The sequence below is a fragment of the Amia ocellicauda genome, chromosome 15 (assembly GCF_036373705.1).
Source record: "Amia ocellicauda isolate fAmiCal2 chromosome 15, fAmiCal2.hap1, whole genome shotgun sequence".
Taxonomy (NCBI): domain Eukaryota; kingdom Metazoa; phylum Chordata; class Actinopteri; order Amiiformes; family Amiidae; genus Amia; species Amia ocellicauda.
Window position 1 is genome coordinate 7,088,614 of NC_089864.1, and position 17,606 is coordinate 7,106,219.

At 39.2% G+C, this 17,606-nt stretch overlaps 1 protein-coding gene across 3 annotated transcripts in view; it reads left to right on the forward strand.

Annotated features, from left to right (window-relative positions):
* Positions 1-17,606, forward strand: part of LOC136771849 (chemokine-like protein TAFA-5) — a 96,428-nt gene that overhangs the window by 45,342 nt on the left and 33,480 nt on the right. For all 3 annotated transcript variants that reach the window (XR_010822381.1, XR_010822382.1, XM_066724391.1), the window contains exon 2: positions 14,873-15,022. Coding sequence is in view for 1 of the 3 variants with exons in the window: in XM_066724391.1 (XP_066580488.1) it covers positions 14,873-15,022 (150 nt within the window). In the remaining 2 variants the exon portion in view is untranslated. The remainder of the gene's footprint in view (positions 1-14,872; positions 15,023-17,606) is intronic.

Genomic DNA, 17,606 nt, shown 5'->3' on the forward strand with positions numbered 1-17,606 from the left:
ATAGATATCCTGTTTTATTGTTACAGAATTGTTCAGTGTATTTAGACTTTGTAACTTGAGGAGCAGGCCGTAGTGAACAGGCACTGATGTATACATTACTGATTAAATGCAGTCGTAGCAGTAAAGGTCACAAACTATACAGCACCCAATTCACATCTATCACTTGCGCAAAGGGTTATCTAACTTCTTGACTGACTGAGCTAATGGCTGTGCCAATAAACTCGTTAGAGTCTGCAGCTGAGCCGTGCCTTCTTAAAGAGAAACAATACAATTATTTGGTTGCCACAGCAATGTGGCTTTCAAGAAAGATCATAGTAAGGGACACAATTAATCGCATAAGGAAGCCCGAGTCATGGCAAAGTTCAATCTGAGATCAAGTATGCGGTATTTCACATGTAAATATAAATGATAACAGTGATTCCGTAAATGCAATATATACATACACAGTGGCATCTTTAAGTTTTTGCACACTGGCTTTTTTGTGCAACTGCAAGCATCGATTAGAAAATAATAAGATATAATAATATGCATGACTCAATACTCAATACTCAATAATTGTTTAGACTCAATACATTTGAAAGCATGCTTGAGATGAATTGTTGAGATTTTCTTTTCAATCTTCATCACCTTTGCTATTTGCTATATGCATACTTATATATAACTATGTTCAGTATAATAAATTATCACCACTGTTTCCTAAAGAAGAAGAAGAAAATAATGATTTGTTAATTACTGGTAGTAGAAGAATGTAAAAGCATTTCTATTGATTCGCTACAGTGTTGACTCCAAACCATGCTGTGTTCAAAGAGAGCAGAACTGTTAGCATATGGTGCATAATGCTTGATAGGTTTGACCCAATGTGCCTCACGAGCATTTTGCATATTGAATGTCACAAAATGGCACAGAAATGGCATGGAAGAAGAGAAAGGGAGTGAGGGAGTTTGCACTCTAATTGTAATCAGGTTGTTACTAAAAAGGAGAGATTCACACCATCACAATCAATATCATTTAATTTACAATCTATAACGCAATTTTCAAAAGTCAATGTGCTAAATCCAGAATCTATTCTCCTGTTTTTTCCTTCGTAGCTAAGTCTGGTTTAGAAAGCCTTTCATCTAAATGAACTGCAGCAACAAAACAGGGCTCCATTTTTTACTTTATATTTGGACACTGTCTCTCTAAATGACACACACCATGTAAGTAAAAGATGTTTACTACAATGCTAACTTACTAATGAACCATTAGCAACACCTTAGGGCATCTTAGAGTATAATGACTACTTTGGGAAATGGGGAGGGAGAGTATTGACAGCAGAATGGCTGGCAATTTACTGGAATCTTGCTGCGATACTTGCTGGTTACTATTGGTAACAGATAAGAGTGTTTCCTCTCTCATTCTTAAAAAAGGGAAAAAGAAGTTGGGTGGGTTTACATCAGATTCATGTACTATGAATACCAATTAGACCTGCACTCTACATACGGACTCGAGTTATTTGCACTGACGCGGTCTTGTTGTTTGTGCGCTGTTTCGTATGGAGCCATATGCTATTTAAACAAATAAATCATCATCAACACAGTGATAAATAATAAGTATATAAATGCAAGAACCATAACAGAACAAGTGAATTCCTCACCTACAAATCCCATGATGATAAAAGCCGAGGCGCTCGGCTCTCTGGACAGCAATTTGTGTCGTGGATGTTGACTGACTGAGACGTGTTCTTCTCACAATAATGCACTATAATGATTTTCTAAAGAATATATTACTGTGCTATTGTTGTTTCTGTATTGAGGTCGGTTATCTGCTGACCTGGGCTGTTAAGTAAAAAGCATTACATTGAAAAGGAGACACTATGAATAGGGGAAATAAAAATATGATTAGTGTATTTTGTAGGTTCTTTCCTGTATCCCTGCTCAGGTATTTTAAGATGGAATTTCACTCTTTAATGATTAAATGATCCTTTCACTGTCTAAATTGATATTGGTCCATTATAGTAATACTACATTTCAGTAGGTTGAAAGACTTAAATTAACAATTATTATAGTTAGCTCTCAAAATAGTACTTGTGGCATTCTCTGTGTACTTTTTATAAGCAGTAGTTATTATAAGCCTGCTTTTTCAATTAGTTATTTATTCTCAAACAAGGTACAGAATACTGCACAGTCAAAGGTTCTATTTTCAATTGCAAATGGCGACACAGCCCAAAACTTGTTTTGGGTCTGGAATTGGGTATACACTTTTAACGGAAAGAGTCATATAGCGTCTTGTACTTCATTACTGAAGTGTTGGATTTCGAACCTCAGTTAAAGCCTATTGTCTCCTGCTTCCTGCCAAAATGTATTGTTAGCGCTCGGGATGAAGAATCTTCTGTTCATCAGACGAAAGCACAGCTACTCCTGAGAATACAGTCAACGTGTTTGGAGATGTATTTTTGGATCAGCACACTGCTTGAGTTTTATTTTATTTTAGCATCCATTATGGCTCAGAGAAAGTGGAAGTAGGGGGCCAAGAATGTGGCTTCTTGGCTGTTTGAGTCTCATCAATATGGACCAGACTTTAAGCAGCTCCGATGACAGGACTCCTGGGCAGGTCCATCTCACAACCTTTACGTAGGATGTTTGATGCGATACTGAAGCATTTAAAACAGCTGTGACATTGTTATCCTTCTGGTTTCGGAGTCCATTGTGGATCCAACATACCATTCAAGCACATTATTCTCCAATATGGCACAGGATTGAACTTTTATAATGTACTGCTGGGGATCAGACAAACAGACAAGCTTGTTACTGCCTCGCCAAAACATAAAAATAAATCAGCTGATGCATGCTTTCAGTCTCTCAGGGACTTTGTCATTGGCATGCTGGTTACACAACTAATGACAATCAAACTTTTTCCATAACGGGAGAATGTTTTGGGGATCGCTGTAGTGTCATACAGTGTCTTAATTGGGACATTTTCTTCACCACAGAGAAAAGATTAGAATATACAGTACTGTACAAAAGTTTTAGGCAGGTGTGAAAAAATGCTGTAAAGTAAGAATGCTTTCAGAAATAAACGTTAATAGATAATATTTATTAATTAACTAAATGCAAAGGGAGTGAACAGAAGAAAAATTGAAATCAAATCCATATTTGATGTGACCACCCTTTGCCTTCAAAACAGCATAAATTCTTGTCTGTACACTTGCACAAAGTCAGGGATTTTGTAGGCATATAGTCAGGTGTATGATTAAACAATTATACCAAACAGGTGCAAATGATCATCAATTCAATATGTAGGTTGAAACACAATCATTAACTGAAACAGAAACAGCTGTGTAGGAGGAATAAAACTGGGTGAGGAACAGCCAAACTCAGCTAACAAGGTGAGGTTGCTGAAGACAGTTTTCTGTCAAAAGTTATACACCATGGCAAGACTGAGCACAGCAACAAGACACAAGGTAGTTATACTGCATCAGCAAGGTCTCTCCCAGGCAGACATTTCAAGGCAGACAGGGGTTTCCAGATGTGCTGTCCAAGCTCTTCTGAAGAAGCACAAAGAAACGGACAACGTTGAGGACCGTAGACGCAGTGGTCGGCCAAGGAAACTTACTGCAGCAGATGAAAAACACATCATGCTTACTTCCCTTCGCAATCGGAAGATGTACAGCAGTGCCATCAGAACTGGCAGAAAACAGTGGGACCCTGGTACACCCATCTACTGTCCGGAGAAGTCTAGTCAGAAGTGGCCTCCATGGAAGACTTGCGGCCAAAAAGCCATACCTCCGACGTGGCAACAAGGCCAAGCAACTCAACTATGCATGAAAACACAGGAACTGGGGTGCAGAAAAATGGCAGCAAGTGCTCTGGACTGATGAGTCAAATGTGAAATATTTGGCTGTAGCAGAAGGCAGTTTGTTTGCCGAAGGGCTGGAGAGCGGTACACGAATGAGTGTCTGCAGGCAACAGTGAAGCATGGTGGAGGTTCCTTGCAAGTTTGGGGCTGTATTTCTGCAAATGGAGTTGGGGATTTGGTCAGAATTAATGGTCTCTTCAATGCTGAGAAGTATAGGCAGATACTTATCCATCATGCAATAGCATCAGGGAGGCATCTGATTGGCCCCAAATTTATTCTGCAGCTTGACAACGACCCCAAACATACAGCGACAGTCATTAAGAACTATCTTCAGTGTAAAGAAGAACAAGGAGTCCTGGAAGTGATGGTATGGCCCCTACAGAGCCCTGATCTCAACATCATCGAGTCTGTCTGGGATTACATGAAGAGAGAAGCAACTGAGGCTGCCTAAATCCACTGAAGACTGTGGTTAGTTCTCCAAGATGTTTGGGCCAACCTACCTGCCGAGTTCCTTCAAAAACTGCGTGCAAGTGTACCTAGAAGAACTGATGCTGTTTTGATGGCAAAGAGTGGTCACACCAAATATGGATTTGATTTGATTTTTTTCTTCTGTTCACTCACTTTGCATTTAGTTAATTGATACATATAATCTATTAACATGTCTATTTTTGAAAGCATTCTTGCTTTACAGCATTTTTTCACACCTGCCTAAAACTTTTGCACAGCACTGTGTGTATGTACTCCCAGCAGAGGTTAATCTGCTAATGTTTTATTTTATTTATTGTTCTGTTAACATCTGTTTAACATGTAATGTTGTCCTGCCTGTAAGCACATAACTGATGTAAGAAACCATCAACTGGGGGATGTAATAATTGAGATGCTTAATGTGTGTCTGCGTAATGTGCCCTTCCTAATCCTTCAGAAGTTTTCTTTTATTTTCCTGCCTTGAAAATTGGGTTTTTAAACTGTGATTACACTGGTGTTGGGGAGACAGAGGCATGCATCAGTGTTATCTTCATGTGAATGGTCTAGGCTGTTGACAGTAAGGGGGTTATAACCTTATCCTCTCACAGATGTATAGAAATGCTCAAGTTTTTTGATGCATTAACTTTAATGCGGCCCAGGGACAGGGAATCCACAAAGGAAGGTGATGGCTGCTCTAGTGTGGATTAGCGCATGAGGGATCATATCTTCGCAATGACTGGCATTACAGATGTTGGCGTTTACATGCAGATTGTACCGTTCTTTAACAGATTTTAGCTTTGTCAGTGTATGTGACAATTGTAAATAATGCGTACTGTAGTGTTATTTTAGGCATTAATTATCATATTTCATCATTTCTGAAGTGTAATTTTGTTGGTTCCACTAGTTATGTGCCACATCACACATATGTAGTCTTTACGTTGCAACACAGTTTTTTTAAATGTGTCAGCTTGTGACGTCATTGACCTCAGCTCGGGTCGTGCAGTGGAAACCGGCTCGGTTCAGGGTTGGGTCAGATGGGTTGCATGTGACAGCGAAAAAGGGGCATATGTATTTACTTGGTGGGGGTCCTCAAATGCGGTATTATCTCCTTTTCTCAGAGGCCTTCGAATCCTGTCAATGTACGGGTTACGGCTTGTAGAGCCACTCTCTCTACAGGTTGTTTGTTGCAGTATAAGATAGGGCTAGAGCAAAGATTTCACTCTTATGTTCATATCAAGGCCAAAGAGACAGGGATCTTGGCACACAAATCCATTTAATTTCTTGTCTCCCAAGTGACTACTGACCCAAATGGCTGCTCTACTGTACTTGTTGTTAAACTTTTGGAAACAGCGTAAATGTTATCCCATGTTTATGCTTCAAACTGGGTTGATAGACACTTTGTTGTTAAATGTCTTTCTTCCCCACCTGATTTGAGGCCCCATAAATTGATACTAACTGGTGGTTTTAACTGCGCTTCAAATCACTCCTTACATCACTTTTCTCAAATACCCATTTCTGTTTCAAATTTCACTCTAATTATGAATAATTTTCTTGATACATACACGATTGCTGATCCCTGGAGAGTTCATATCTACCTTGAAAACTGTATTGCTTCCTTTTCCCTGTGTGTTGCACTTATTCCTGAATTGACTATTTATATATTTATAGGACATTTCTGCCTTCTTGTAGTTTTTGTAGTTATCAAAGCGCAGTCACTCCTGACCATGGCCTTGTTGCTATGGATCTCGTTCTCCAGTGACACTGCTCCTTAACTCTTATTGTGCTTTCAGGGAGGAGTTTTGTCCAGTTTATTAAATCCATTTTCCCCTAAAACTAACATCAACCAAGAGATGTCCTCAACATCATGGGATACCCCTGAAGGTCTTCCTACTTGGCCAAATCATTTCATAATCATTTCAGGCCACGAAAAGCTGCACTATCTGAACTCATTGACCTGACATTAAGAGTGGATAAGCAGTTTCGCCCATACTTAAGGTCTAGAAGGAACTTCTGTCCCTTCAGAATTAATCTGGCATTTAATCCACAAAGAGAATTGAATATCAGATATTATACCACTTATGCCATGCTTCATATGAACATGGAGATAAAACCAGTTTTTTGGGCTTTAGCACCTCCAATTAGCAGCATTCAATGTCCAAAACCACAAATTCAGAAATAAACATGCCCCACAAACAGTCAATAATCTGCCATTCAAGGGATCCCCATACATTGGGGTTCAATGCTTTCACAGAAACCTTCTTGCTTGATGTTATCAGAGTTCTCCGAATATGTGGCATCCTTCATCCTGTTAAAAAAGGACGAGAAAGAACAAACACCCCCTTGGTTGTAGCACATATCGACCCATCTCTCTTATGAATGCAGATAGGAAGTCCTAGCACTTATCTTTAAACCTACTCCCCTTCCCTGCTTATCTTACCAGACTAGAAAGGGTATATCAAAGGCAGATAGTCACTTTTTCATTGTGTGTGTATTACATACAGCAACCTATACCTCTGTTCCTACTGAGGTTATCATCTGACTCAACGCAGAAGAGGCTCCTGAACTCGTTTCGTGGGACTATCACTTTGCCTATTCCCCTCTCGAAGCCTCGGTTCACACCAATCATGATCGTTTGACATTTCTCTCCACTTTTGTGCGGGGCTGGGCTGTCCGCTCTCCCCTCATCTCTGCCTTATAAAGCGCTGTCTGTCTCTTTATCTAAGAGCAGGCTTATACAGGTTGTGTGAAGGTGAGGAGCACAACGATTTCTCTGTACTCCGATGACCTTTGATTATATATCTTTCTCCCACCTTCTCCCTCTCTTCCCTGGGTACTTTTCTCAGTATTTCTTGGATGCTAGTATAACTCAGTGGTGTTTAAAGGGAACACTGCCAAAATGGGTTGATATTTTCAGCACATTCTACTTTTAGCAGCTAAATCTTTCTATTTTTACCCCTGACTGAACCGTTTTTTCGATTGATTTGGAAAAGAAAATAATCTGAAAAAGGCACCTGTATGAACGTCTGATCCTCTGAATGGAGCAGCCGGTAAACAGACATTAAGTTGTATTATTGGGAAACCACATTCACAACCTATGTTTCTGGCTGCAGCCTCATCCTCAAGAGACCCTTCCAAAATGGTGAGCAATGGAAGCCAATTCCTGTATTTTCTTAGGCTTCTCTCGTGTGCGCTCCCCGTCTTTTGTCTTGCTCTCATGGCAGTGCTAACCCTCTGTGGTCCATCATTGGCTGAGGATTTGGGCACGGTTGTAGATTTTTCTCACACGCTCCTTCTTGGTTTCAGAATAGTTTCCACCTGCTGTGAGATGTTCAGCCTGTAGGATCTGGCTCAAGCGTGGTTCTGAACGCCCTATTGGGTCTGTGTATGGGTAACACCTGCATTTCTTCTGCACAGCCCTCAGACAAATTAGACCATTTTCTCTTTCTGCACAGTCAAAAGATTTTGTTACCAATAATGTGGAATGATTTGCTTTTATTACCCCAATCCCCAGCTGAATCATTCCAGTTTAATTCTACAGATAATTTATTCTAAACTAAAAGTTGTAACGGTACTAGTGGCTTTAAAAAAAAATGATATAATTAAAAATGTTACCAAGCAACCACAGTTACCTTGTTAATATGCTGAGGAAATGGCTTTTAAGAAATGTTTCTGTAGCTCCAATAATGCGGCCTAGTCAATGGTGCATGTTTGGAATGTTTGCAATGTTTAACAGAGTCGCGGGGATACGAGTGAGCGCCTGCCGTTAGGGTTTGATAATCCTATTAATAATTATTAAAAGACTCATACAACACACACAAGTATACAATGATTTGACAATGTTTTCCCGGCGCCTCAACATAAAGCTTGCCATGATGTCATTGCAAATTATGCTGCAGTGCTTTAATAAATAGTAAGCTTCTTGCTAAGCAGAAAAACAAAGTAAGCGTTCATTAAGATGTTTTACTGACGCATTTTGACGCTGTTAAACATTTTGAGGGGTTGGTATATAGGAATTGTATTTAATTTACGTGTAGCTGTGCTATGGCAGTCAAAACTGGGGGAAACCTGTAAGTACAGCTGATAAGGGTAGAATGAGCATCTGCTGATAATGTTAAAATGTGTTCACTCTCACGCAAAGGTCATTCCCTAACACGCACATGCACACGCACACACACACACACACACACACAGACTTTCATGTGATGTTACATCCCCTGAAAAATTCATCTTGCCTTTTTGGGAATGCGATGCACATTTTTCTCTGTTACCTCGTGAATTGGAATACATGGTTGTCAGATGCTGGAATGACTTTACCCACGAGAACAGCTGCATATATAACTTATTTAAGGAAGCGCAGCATTTTGTGTAATAAGCTTTGTTGATCTTATTTTGAAATCGGTTTTACAAAATCTATATTATTCATACTTTTTAGACATTGGCATTCATATCAGATAATTTTGTTATTTTATTTTGGGCTGAAAAAAAAGTATTTTCCGGTTTAAACATATCTAGTGGTTATTTGTAACTCTCTATATAAAACATTACTTTTGGTGCTCGATTCACTCAATTCAGCTCTTAGTAATCCGCAGTTTATTTGCCCGTGGGAAGGGGATTTATTTGCTATCTGCAAATTGGTCATATATAAACGAGACTATATTACTGTTTTATTCTTTTGTAGTAAGGAGGTTCTGTCTGCAAATTTTTGATGCATTTCTGCTATTTGAGAGCTATTCTGAATTCTTCCATAAATGTCAGTCAGTAACCAGGGAATATGTTTTCTGGCTGACACAAGCTGTCACTTTGGTAAACCAAAGTCTCTCAAGAATGGACAGAGTGTCTTTGTTGGGGAAAACCTACCCTTTACTTGTCTGAGCAGCTGAGAATAAAATAAAATAAAATAAAAATGTCAGCAGAATAACTAAATAGTGGCCCACTTTCTACCATCACACCACAGCAATCAGATCTAATTGGAAAGTCATGTTTGTGCTAATACTTATTTTATAAACCATGGGAATTTGGGAATTGGATTCATCTGCACTGTCTGTGTTGAAAGGCATACATCTTCTGAACATTAGACCAGAGTAAAACGAGTAAAATATGAATTTACAACAAAATGACATGCAATTCAGCCTAAAAGAAATAAGGACAAATGTGTCTCTAGACCTAAAATAGTGATTCTTTACTATCTGGTCACACTGCCATCTACTGAGAATAAGGTATAGTAGAGCAATATCTATTTTCCAAAGTAGCGATAAGCAAAGACTTGCCTATCGATGTGTAGCATAAGAAAATTCAACACAAAAGCCTCCATATCTGCCCTCAGCAAACATCTGTATTCTGAGCTGTTGTTACTGTCATGTGTGTACCGAGTAAAAGTGACCAAATCAAGTGCTCCTCCTCATAATAATAATAATAATAATAATAATAATAATAATAATAATAATAATAATAATAGTTACTTCTTATAATAATAATCAACAGCATCATCTAATGTCTGTATGATCCTGGGTGTTAAAGTTATAGTGTGTTCGGACACGTATCTGTAATCGTGTGAGCCAGGGAGACAGTGACATTTGGGAGACAGTGTTAATTGTGTTTGGGTTGGATATTAATCAGGTGTTCATAATGGTTTCTGTTGCCTCTGTAACATCAAAGCATGTCTAAGAGCACAGAGTATAAACGCATATAATGGTGTCTTTATCATAATAACTCTTAAGAAGCGCCAGAAAGGATAAAAATAGCTTTTAAAGCATTCTGGGTAAACCTAAAACCGGAGCTCACTTTTGTAATTGTACAAGTTCATATTCTGTCTTAATTGAGGTTCTTGCTGGTTCATTGAATTTAAGCATATTTAATCAGAATTCTTGATTGCCTGTTTCCTTATTAAGGAGATAATTGCACTAATGATGGAACACAAAATACAATCATCATCACAATTATTATTATTATTATTATTATTATTGTTGTTGTTATTATTATTTAGCAAACTTGAACTCATAGATTAGGTCAGAAACTAAGACGTGTTTGTGTGCAATACGTCCGAGCAGAGGAGATCAGGTCAGAGAGGACACTCACACAGAACCAGCTTTTAGCTCGCAGGATAATTTTTTAATAACCCGCTCTTTAAAAAACATGAGCATGATGAATTGGAAAGAATTGCCTGTTTTGGTGCTGAGCGGGATCATAATTCAGCTACCTCTCTCTTCCTCCTTTTTCTGTTGTTATTCTATATGAGGTCACAAGGCAGAGAATCCCTCCGTGATTCAGAAGAGCAACGCGGTAGAATATTCCTTCCCCGTTGTCACTTATAATTTAGGATTTTGCTCAAACGTTTATGTATTGAATATCTTGGCTGTCTTTAAACAAAGATGTCGGTCACGAGATCACTTGATTCCCAGGAGAACCTGAGGAGTTTATTTGATTACTGCGCATTAAGAGTCATCATTATAAACTGTCATAATCACAACAGAAAAGGTGCCTTGTTCTATTTATATTTATGGCTGTATGGTGTCTTTGGGTGCTGTCTTGTATACTGTATAATGCTCTTCCTTTAATATAAAATCTACTTTCATGAGTGCTAGAATGCCTGAGGCTGGCATTAATATTCTGTGCCCTTCTTTATAATTTAATTTCGGTTAAACGTTACTGCTTTTGTCCGGGGCTGTACTGTGGAGGTGAAAGGTTGGGTTTAACGCCTCTCAGCTCTCGACGCGGTGGTCGTGGGGGCTAAGCAGTATCATACCGTCACCCGAATGTCTCCAAAAACAAGCCACGATGATGCACTGGCTCGGGAGATCGCTTTGAGTGAGGAGCTCAGATCCAGTATTTGTGAAATTGGACTGATGGGTGAGTGAGAAAGGATGTCAGTGTGTTTATCATACAGCTGTGCCAAAGCAAAGGACGAATGAATGAGATGGAGATTAAAGCCAGTAGTTTGAGTCTGTATTCAATCACTGCAGTCACTCGGTTTGCCTCCTGCATGCTGATGAAGCGCCATGAATGGTCTCATGTACTTTCATTCCAATATATTTCAGGCAGTAGTGATTATTGCTTATATGCAGCTAAGGTTGGAGATAAATGGCAATACTTTGCTTAGCAACAGAAGACACAGACTTGTCTCCCTTGGGCCCACAAAGCTATAATGTTTTACTTTCAGAAGTATTTAAGTAGTGAAACAGTGCAAGTTTAGACTCAGTGTGGAGTGTCTTTGGGTTTCCTGGGATAATAAATACTCTAAATTATATAGCAGTCTGAATGCTGCAAATGCATGTGCTCTCTCTCATATCTCCATCATAATGTTCATGTTTATATATATATATACATATGTGTACACAATCTCACAAACCTAGCTACCTGCCGGGTTGTAAATCATACAAACCTGTCTTTTTACTACCTGGTTATCAATTATTACTTAGAACATTTTTGATAAAACACACTGCCGTTGTAAACACACGTCTTTGGCAACCACACATGTGAAAATAGACTTACTTGTCGAGCTTCCTAACCTACAGTATACCGAGCTTTTACAGAACACAATAACACAACAGCACTTATTGAGGCGACTAATCTCCTTCTCATGCAATAACCCATTATTAAAATTAAACTGCTTTCTCCTGCTGGGGGTTTCTCTCTTACATTCATAATAGATATAAGCTACCTTGCAGGTTCCAATAAAAATAAATACAATGCACTGAAATATTTCAAAATTACAAACAGTGTTATGATATCTACAGTTCATGTGCAGATAGCATTTCATATCACAGCACTCAAGTTTCAGTTCAGGTTTAAAATGTACTTGGAGCTGTGTTCCCGTGGAAAAACAGATTTTGTATTTATTTTGTATCCCGGTCATATAGAAGTGCACGCCAAATGCCATCCAATATCCTGAGAAGTGGAAAGTAAAATAGTAGGCCAAAGCAACGCATGAAAGACTGGATGGCAAGTACAAAGCGATTGGGGATAACAAAAACTCAGAAAGAATGGGGATTGTCTGATAAGGCTTCCGTACCTCCCTTATCTGAACCACATGCTGACACATTTCTCGAGACACTTCGGGAGGTGGGTTCAGGTACTTGGACACATCAGTCTTCCAGCTCACAGAACAGGTTTTTCTTACAATAACTACATTCTCAAATCATTTACATATTTCTCATACATTAAAGGATAGTAAAGTGGTTATTTCATCCAGCTTGCCATTCCATGAAACATTGCATCGGTTGATATACTAGGATATGAAAATCAGGGCCATGGAAGCGGGTTTATCTGCCTTCAGACGTGTTGTTTGGAGGCTGCAGGCGGTTTCTGAGGAATGCTTCCGAAGTAAAGGGAACAAGTACAAAACTATAAAGGGAAGGGTTGTTCATAAACCACGTTTCGGCACTGTTACTGAAATGTGTGTCAGAAATATATTTGTGTGTCACAAGCGAATATGACAAGCGTTTCAAGATCTTTTTTTGCCAGTGTCTGGTGCAATAACAGAGCATATCTCACTTGAATATTAGTAGATATTAGTTTCATACTGTCTTTCCTTGGTCATGCCTATCCTGTCTCTGGGAATCTCTGGTATGGTGCCATTTTCTCTTCAGGACCTGGGGTTTGACTGACAGGAATGCATAGCTCTTGTTACGGCTGAAAGCCTGACTGCAAATATGTTAATATTAATTCAGGAATAGATATTATTGATACGTCAGTGAAATTAAACATCAGCAAGGTGTGGAGGATATTCTACGGATGTAAAATCTGAGATATACCCCGTAATACGCCTCGCAAACTTTAGCTTTGTAAGTGGAGCAGAATAGTTGTATATGATTAACACACAGCATAACTAGGTCTTGTAATTAGAAAGGCATATCTCATGACAAATTTACATATTATTGAGTCTAAGGGATTTCTAATTTTACTTGCTGTCCTTGTGTTCGTGCCCAGAGGGTCTAGGGTATTAGAAAGGCAGATTTTCTCTTTGGACGGCAGAAGATATGACTTTAAACTCAAGTAAAGGGTTTGCTGTTGTTGTTGTTGTTTTTAATAATTAGTTTCTGTAACATTCGTTAACACCCTGCCAATTTTTTCATTGTTTTTAGGGATACATTAAACATGGTAATACATTACTTACCTTCCCGCGCCCCCCCCTGCCTTGTCTGTTTTTGTTGTTGTTGAATCCTATTCATTGTGCATGTTGCGGGGGACTGCAGTATGTTTTGAATTAGAAAAGCCTCCACTTATTCTTTGATCCTCAATAGATGAACACACTGAGGCTTGGATATTGAAATGTAAACCAATTCAAGTGGTAACAATCCCAAACTTACACGGCCGAACTGTCATCATCCCTGTCTCAGGAACAACACACATCAAATGTTGTGTAAACGAATCACAATCAGCATTGCTTTGTTGTAACTGGTTTTGCTCTTTGAAAATATTCATGTACAGGTCTTTAAAATGCTATATTAAGCACTATTTGTATATTTTTATTCTGAAGTCATTTATCTAATACAGATATATTTTAATTCTATTTTTAGGAAGGCAGCATTAATTAATTAACAAGATAAATCAGACAGCATTAAGATTTATATCTTACATTCAGTGTAATGCAATCATTTCAGATAATTTTCTGTATCAGTTGACTGATGATGTGTGAGTTTAACAGTAACAGTAAGAGCCATACGAGAGGTGTATTGAACTGAATAATGTATATTTCATAACAAGATAATGTGAATTAATGCAGAGGAAACCGGTGAGATTGCCTCTTGACATCCAGATCCCTTTGTGACATTTCAGTAACAGCTTCAGAAAGCAGACTTAACACAGATTAAAAAAACACATAAACTCAACCCATTTGTGCAGACATTTCTGAAGGGAACCTTATTATTGAACATTCCCAGGTAGAACATAAGAAAGTGTCCAATCGAAAGGAGGCCATTCGCCCCATCGTGCTCGTTTGGTGTCCATTATTAACTAAGTGATCCAAGGATCCTATCCAGTGTATTTTAAAATGTTCCCCAATTGTCTATTCAGCCACATCGCTGGGGAGTTTGTTCAGATTGTGACGCCTCTCTGTGTGAAGAAGTGTCTCCTGTTTTCTGTCTTGAATGCCTTGAAGCCCAATTTCCATTTGTGTCCCCGGGTGCGTGTGTCCCTGCTGATCTGGAAAAGCTCCTCTGGTTTGATGTGGTCGATGCCTTTCATGATTTTGAAGACTTGAATCAAGTCCCCATGTAGTCTCCTCTGTTCCAGGGTGAAAAGGTTCAGGTCCCTCAGTCTCTCAGTAGGACATTCCCTTGGACCTGGAATAAGGCTGGTTGCTCTCCTCTGAACTGTCTCTAGAGCAGCGATATCTTTCTTGAAGTGTGGAGCCCAGAACTGTACACAGTATCCAGATGAGCTCTAACTAGCGCATTGTACAGTCCACATAGACTCCTAGGTCTTTCTCATGTGTTACTTCTTCCAGTTCTATTCCTCCTATTCATGTACATGTATTTTGACTTCGTATTTCTAAGTCTGTGACTCTTTTCTGCAGCCATCGCTTGCCCATGACGCACGCACTGACACGGACACCTGTCCCCGTTTCCTTTTTCAGGTCAACTAGCCGCTGGCACGTGCGAAATCGTCACTCTGGACAGGGACAGCAGTCAACCGCGGAGGACCATAGCCAGGCAAACGGCACGATGTGCGTGTAAAAAAGGACAGATCGCGGGGACGACCAGAGCACGGCCTGCTTGCGTTGACGGTAAGAGGCTAATGACAGAAACAGCTAATAATGACTGAATGAGCATCAATGTTCATTAGAGTGCCTTGTATTGTGTAGAGGTTTAATCTTATGAATCACACTGACAGCTGTATACAAAATACTTCAGTCTTTGCTTTATGGTGTTTAATTCAGTGCCTCTATACATTTACACTTAATTACTACCATGAGAGGCATTTCTCTGACACATTGTTTGACTGCGTCCAGTTGGCTTCACTGGGAATCATCTCAGAGCTCTTTTTTGCGGCGTTACTATTTTCTATTTTGGACACTTGTCCTAGAGTGGAAATATGTTCGCCAGCCACTTCCATCCTCAACAATGCTTTGTTGACATGAATGGATATGCAGTTGACCAAGTATTGAATTAGTCAGCAACAGGGTGACACCTCATCTCAACCTGAAAAAGGCCAGCATTGTGGAGTTAATGTATGTGTCCCGACACCCTCTGTATATCTTCTAAACAATGGACAGCTCCAAAATACTTCACCTTAAAAGCTAACCTATGTAAATCAGCGTGACATGGCATTCTCCTTCTTAGAGTTGTTGTTGGATCTCCACACATCTGTGTACCTGATTTGGATCACGTTTTCAAGCCGCGCTGGGTGTTTGTATTCGTGTTATTTAACGAAGCTAATTTAAATTGTCGCCGGGGAGAACCTGTACAATTGTTCCAAGAGTTAATCTTCATTTCCCAGTCGATAGATGGGTCACCGTGGCCTCTCCTGGCTGTGTCTTCAGTTTTTAATATGAGTATCACATAACATGTTAATATGGATTTGTGTTGCGTTTGATTATGTAATTTCACATTCCTCCGCCGTTTGTTCACTGAAATGAAAGTAAAGAAAGCAAGGCATACATTTCATCCCCCTCGAGGAGGAGAACAAATGAGATTTAAATCATTTTTAATCTTCGAATTCCCAGGTTAGCAATGATGATATAATATCGCACACTCCTGCTGTTACAATCCTGGGCTCTCACGCTCGTCTCGGAAGGAACGTGTCTGCATCAATATGGAAATGTATTATTAAACGATATTCTTATATATATGTTTACATTGCGAACATTATGTTGAATGTCATATGGTTTAATAACATAATAGTAATAGTTTAATAAACTCTTTAACTCCCAGTAGTTAATTGAAGGAAATTTATCAGACAATGAGAGAATGAACAAATTATGGTTTAGAAATGATCATTTAAGCAAGTGGAAACATCTATATACGTATAAATAAATATATAGATCTGGTCAAAATGTGGATTGAAAGTATAGGAGAGAAAAACAACAGCTGCAGTTCATGAGTCTTTAAAATGTTTATTTGTTTTGTTTTGTAATGGTTCAGTATTTAGTTCGCTCTTTACACAGAAGTTAAGGGTGATCCGAGTGTTGAATTTTATTCGATACGGCTGCCAGGCTTTGTACAATATAGAAGTTATGCCTCACAGTCTATATTTCTCCTCACCTGAAGAGAAGACGGTAGCAGACTTGCCCCCAGGAGAGCAGAGTTACCCGTCTAGCTAACAGAGTTACCTCAGTCCAGGGTTCAGGAGAACGACTCGGTCAGTTGGGCGGGCTTGTATCGAGAGAACTTTATAGTCAGCGGCCCCTGTTTGTATCTGTTGCAGACTGGATGCACTCCCAGATACGGTAAAGAAAGTTTATGTGAGCATAGGGGTGGTCGTTAACTGCATCAGACCATGTCTCGCACAAACAGAGACGCACACCCTCAAAGACGAAGGGGAAGGAAATGACTTATGAGTGTCCTCAGTGTTGAGTTATGGTCCTGTTGTGTTTTATTGCATTTTTATGATCTTCTGGTTTTGCTGCAGTGCTTCCTGGGTGCAATAGAGATCCGAAATGGTTCAGCAAAAACCAAAAAAAAAGGCCCTCTTGTGTATTCAGTGTTAATTCCAATAAAGACATTAATATAAAAATGCTATATCGCACGAAAGGTGATGATATAGCTTAAGAAATCATTTTTTTGACCTGCACAATTATTAATAAGTTATTATTTTCCTCCCAGGGTTTACAAAATTGTTTATCTGAAGTGCTGTAACAAAACATCAACCATAGCAACTTAGCAAGTCTTCCCAATAAAACTTAGAAAAGCAGTTGAAGGCTGAGAGTCACTTATATATATCAATGATCAGCGTAGAAAAGGTTTTTGCCAAGGCTTTTTCTCTCTTAATACTGCTCTACAATATGTATGACTGCGGTGGCACGACAACTTAAAATACTTAATCCAAGAGAGGACTTTAGAGCCATTGCCTTCAATTCGTGTAACTTAAATACGGGCTCCCTTATCTGTAATTTCATGCTTTCTGGTCTTTTCATCATTTGTGCCAATACGGCAGTGTGCTGATATTGATTTCTATTAAGACGAGAGAAAGGACCAGTGCCATTGTCAGGTAATCTTCAGTGGTGTAGCTGCAAGACTGATTAGAGCAGTTGTTGAAGTCGGTGCAGGATAAAAATGATATTGCTTCAGGAGGCTGGGTGGCACAATGGAATAATATATATTGTTTTCCCTCCACCAGGGCTTGCATCTAATATTGACACTGATTAAAAT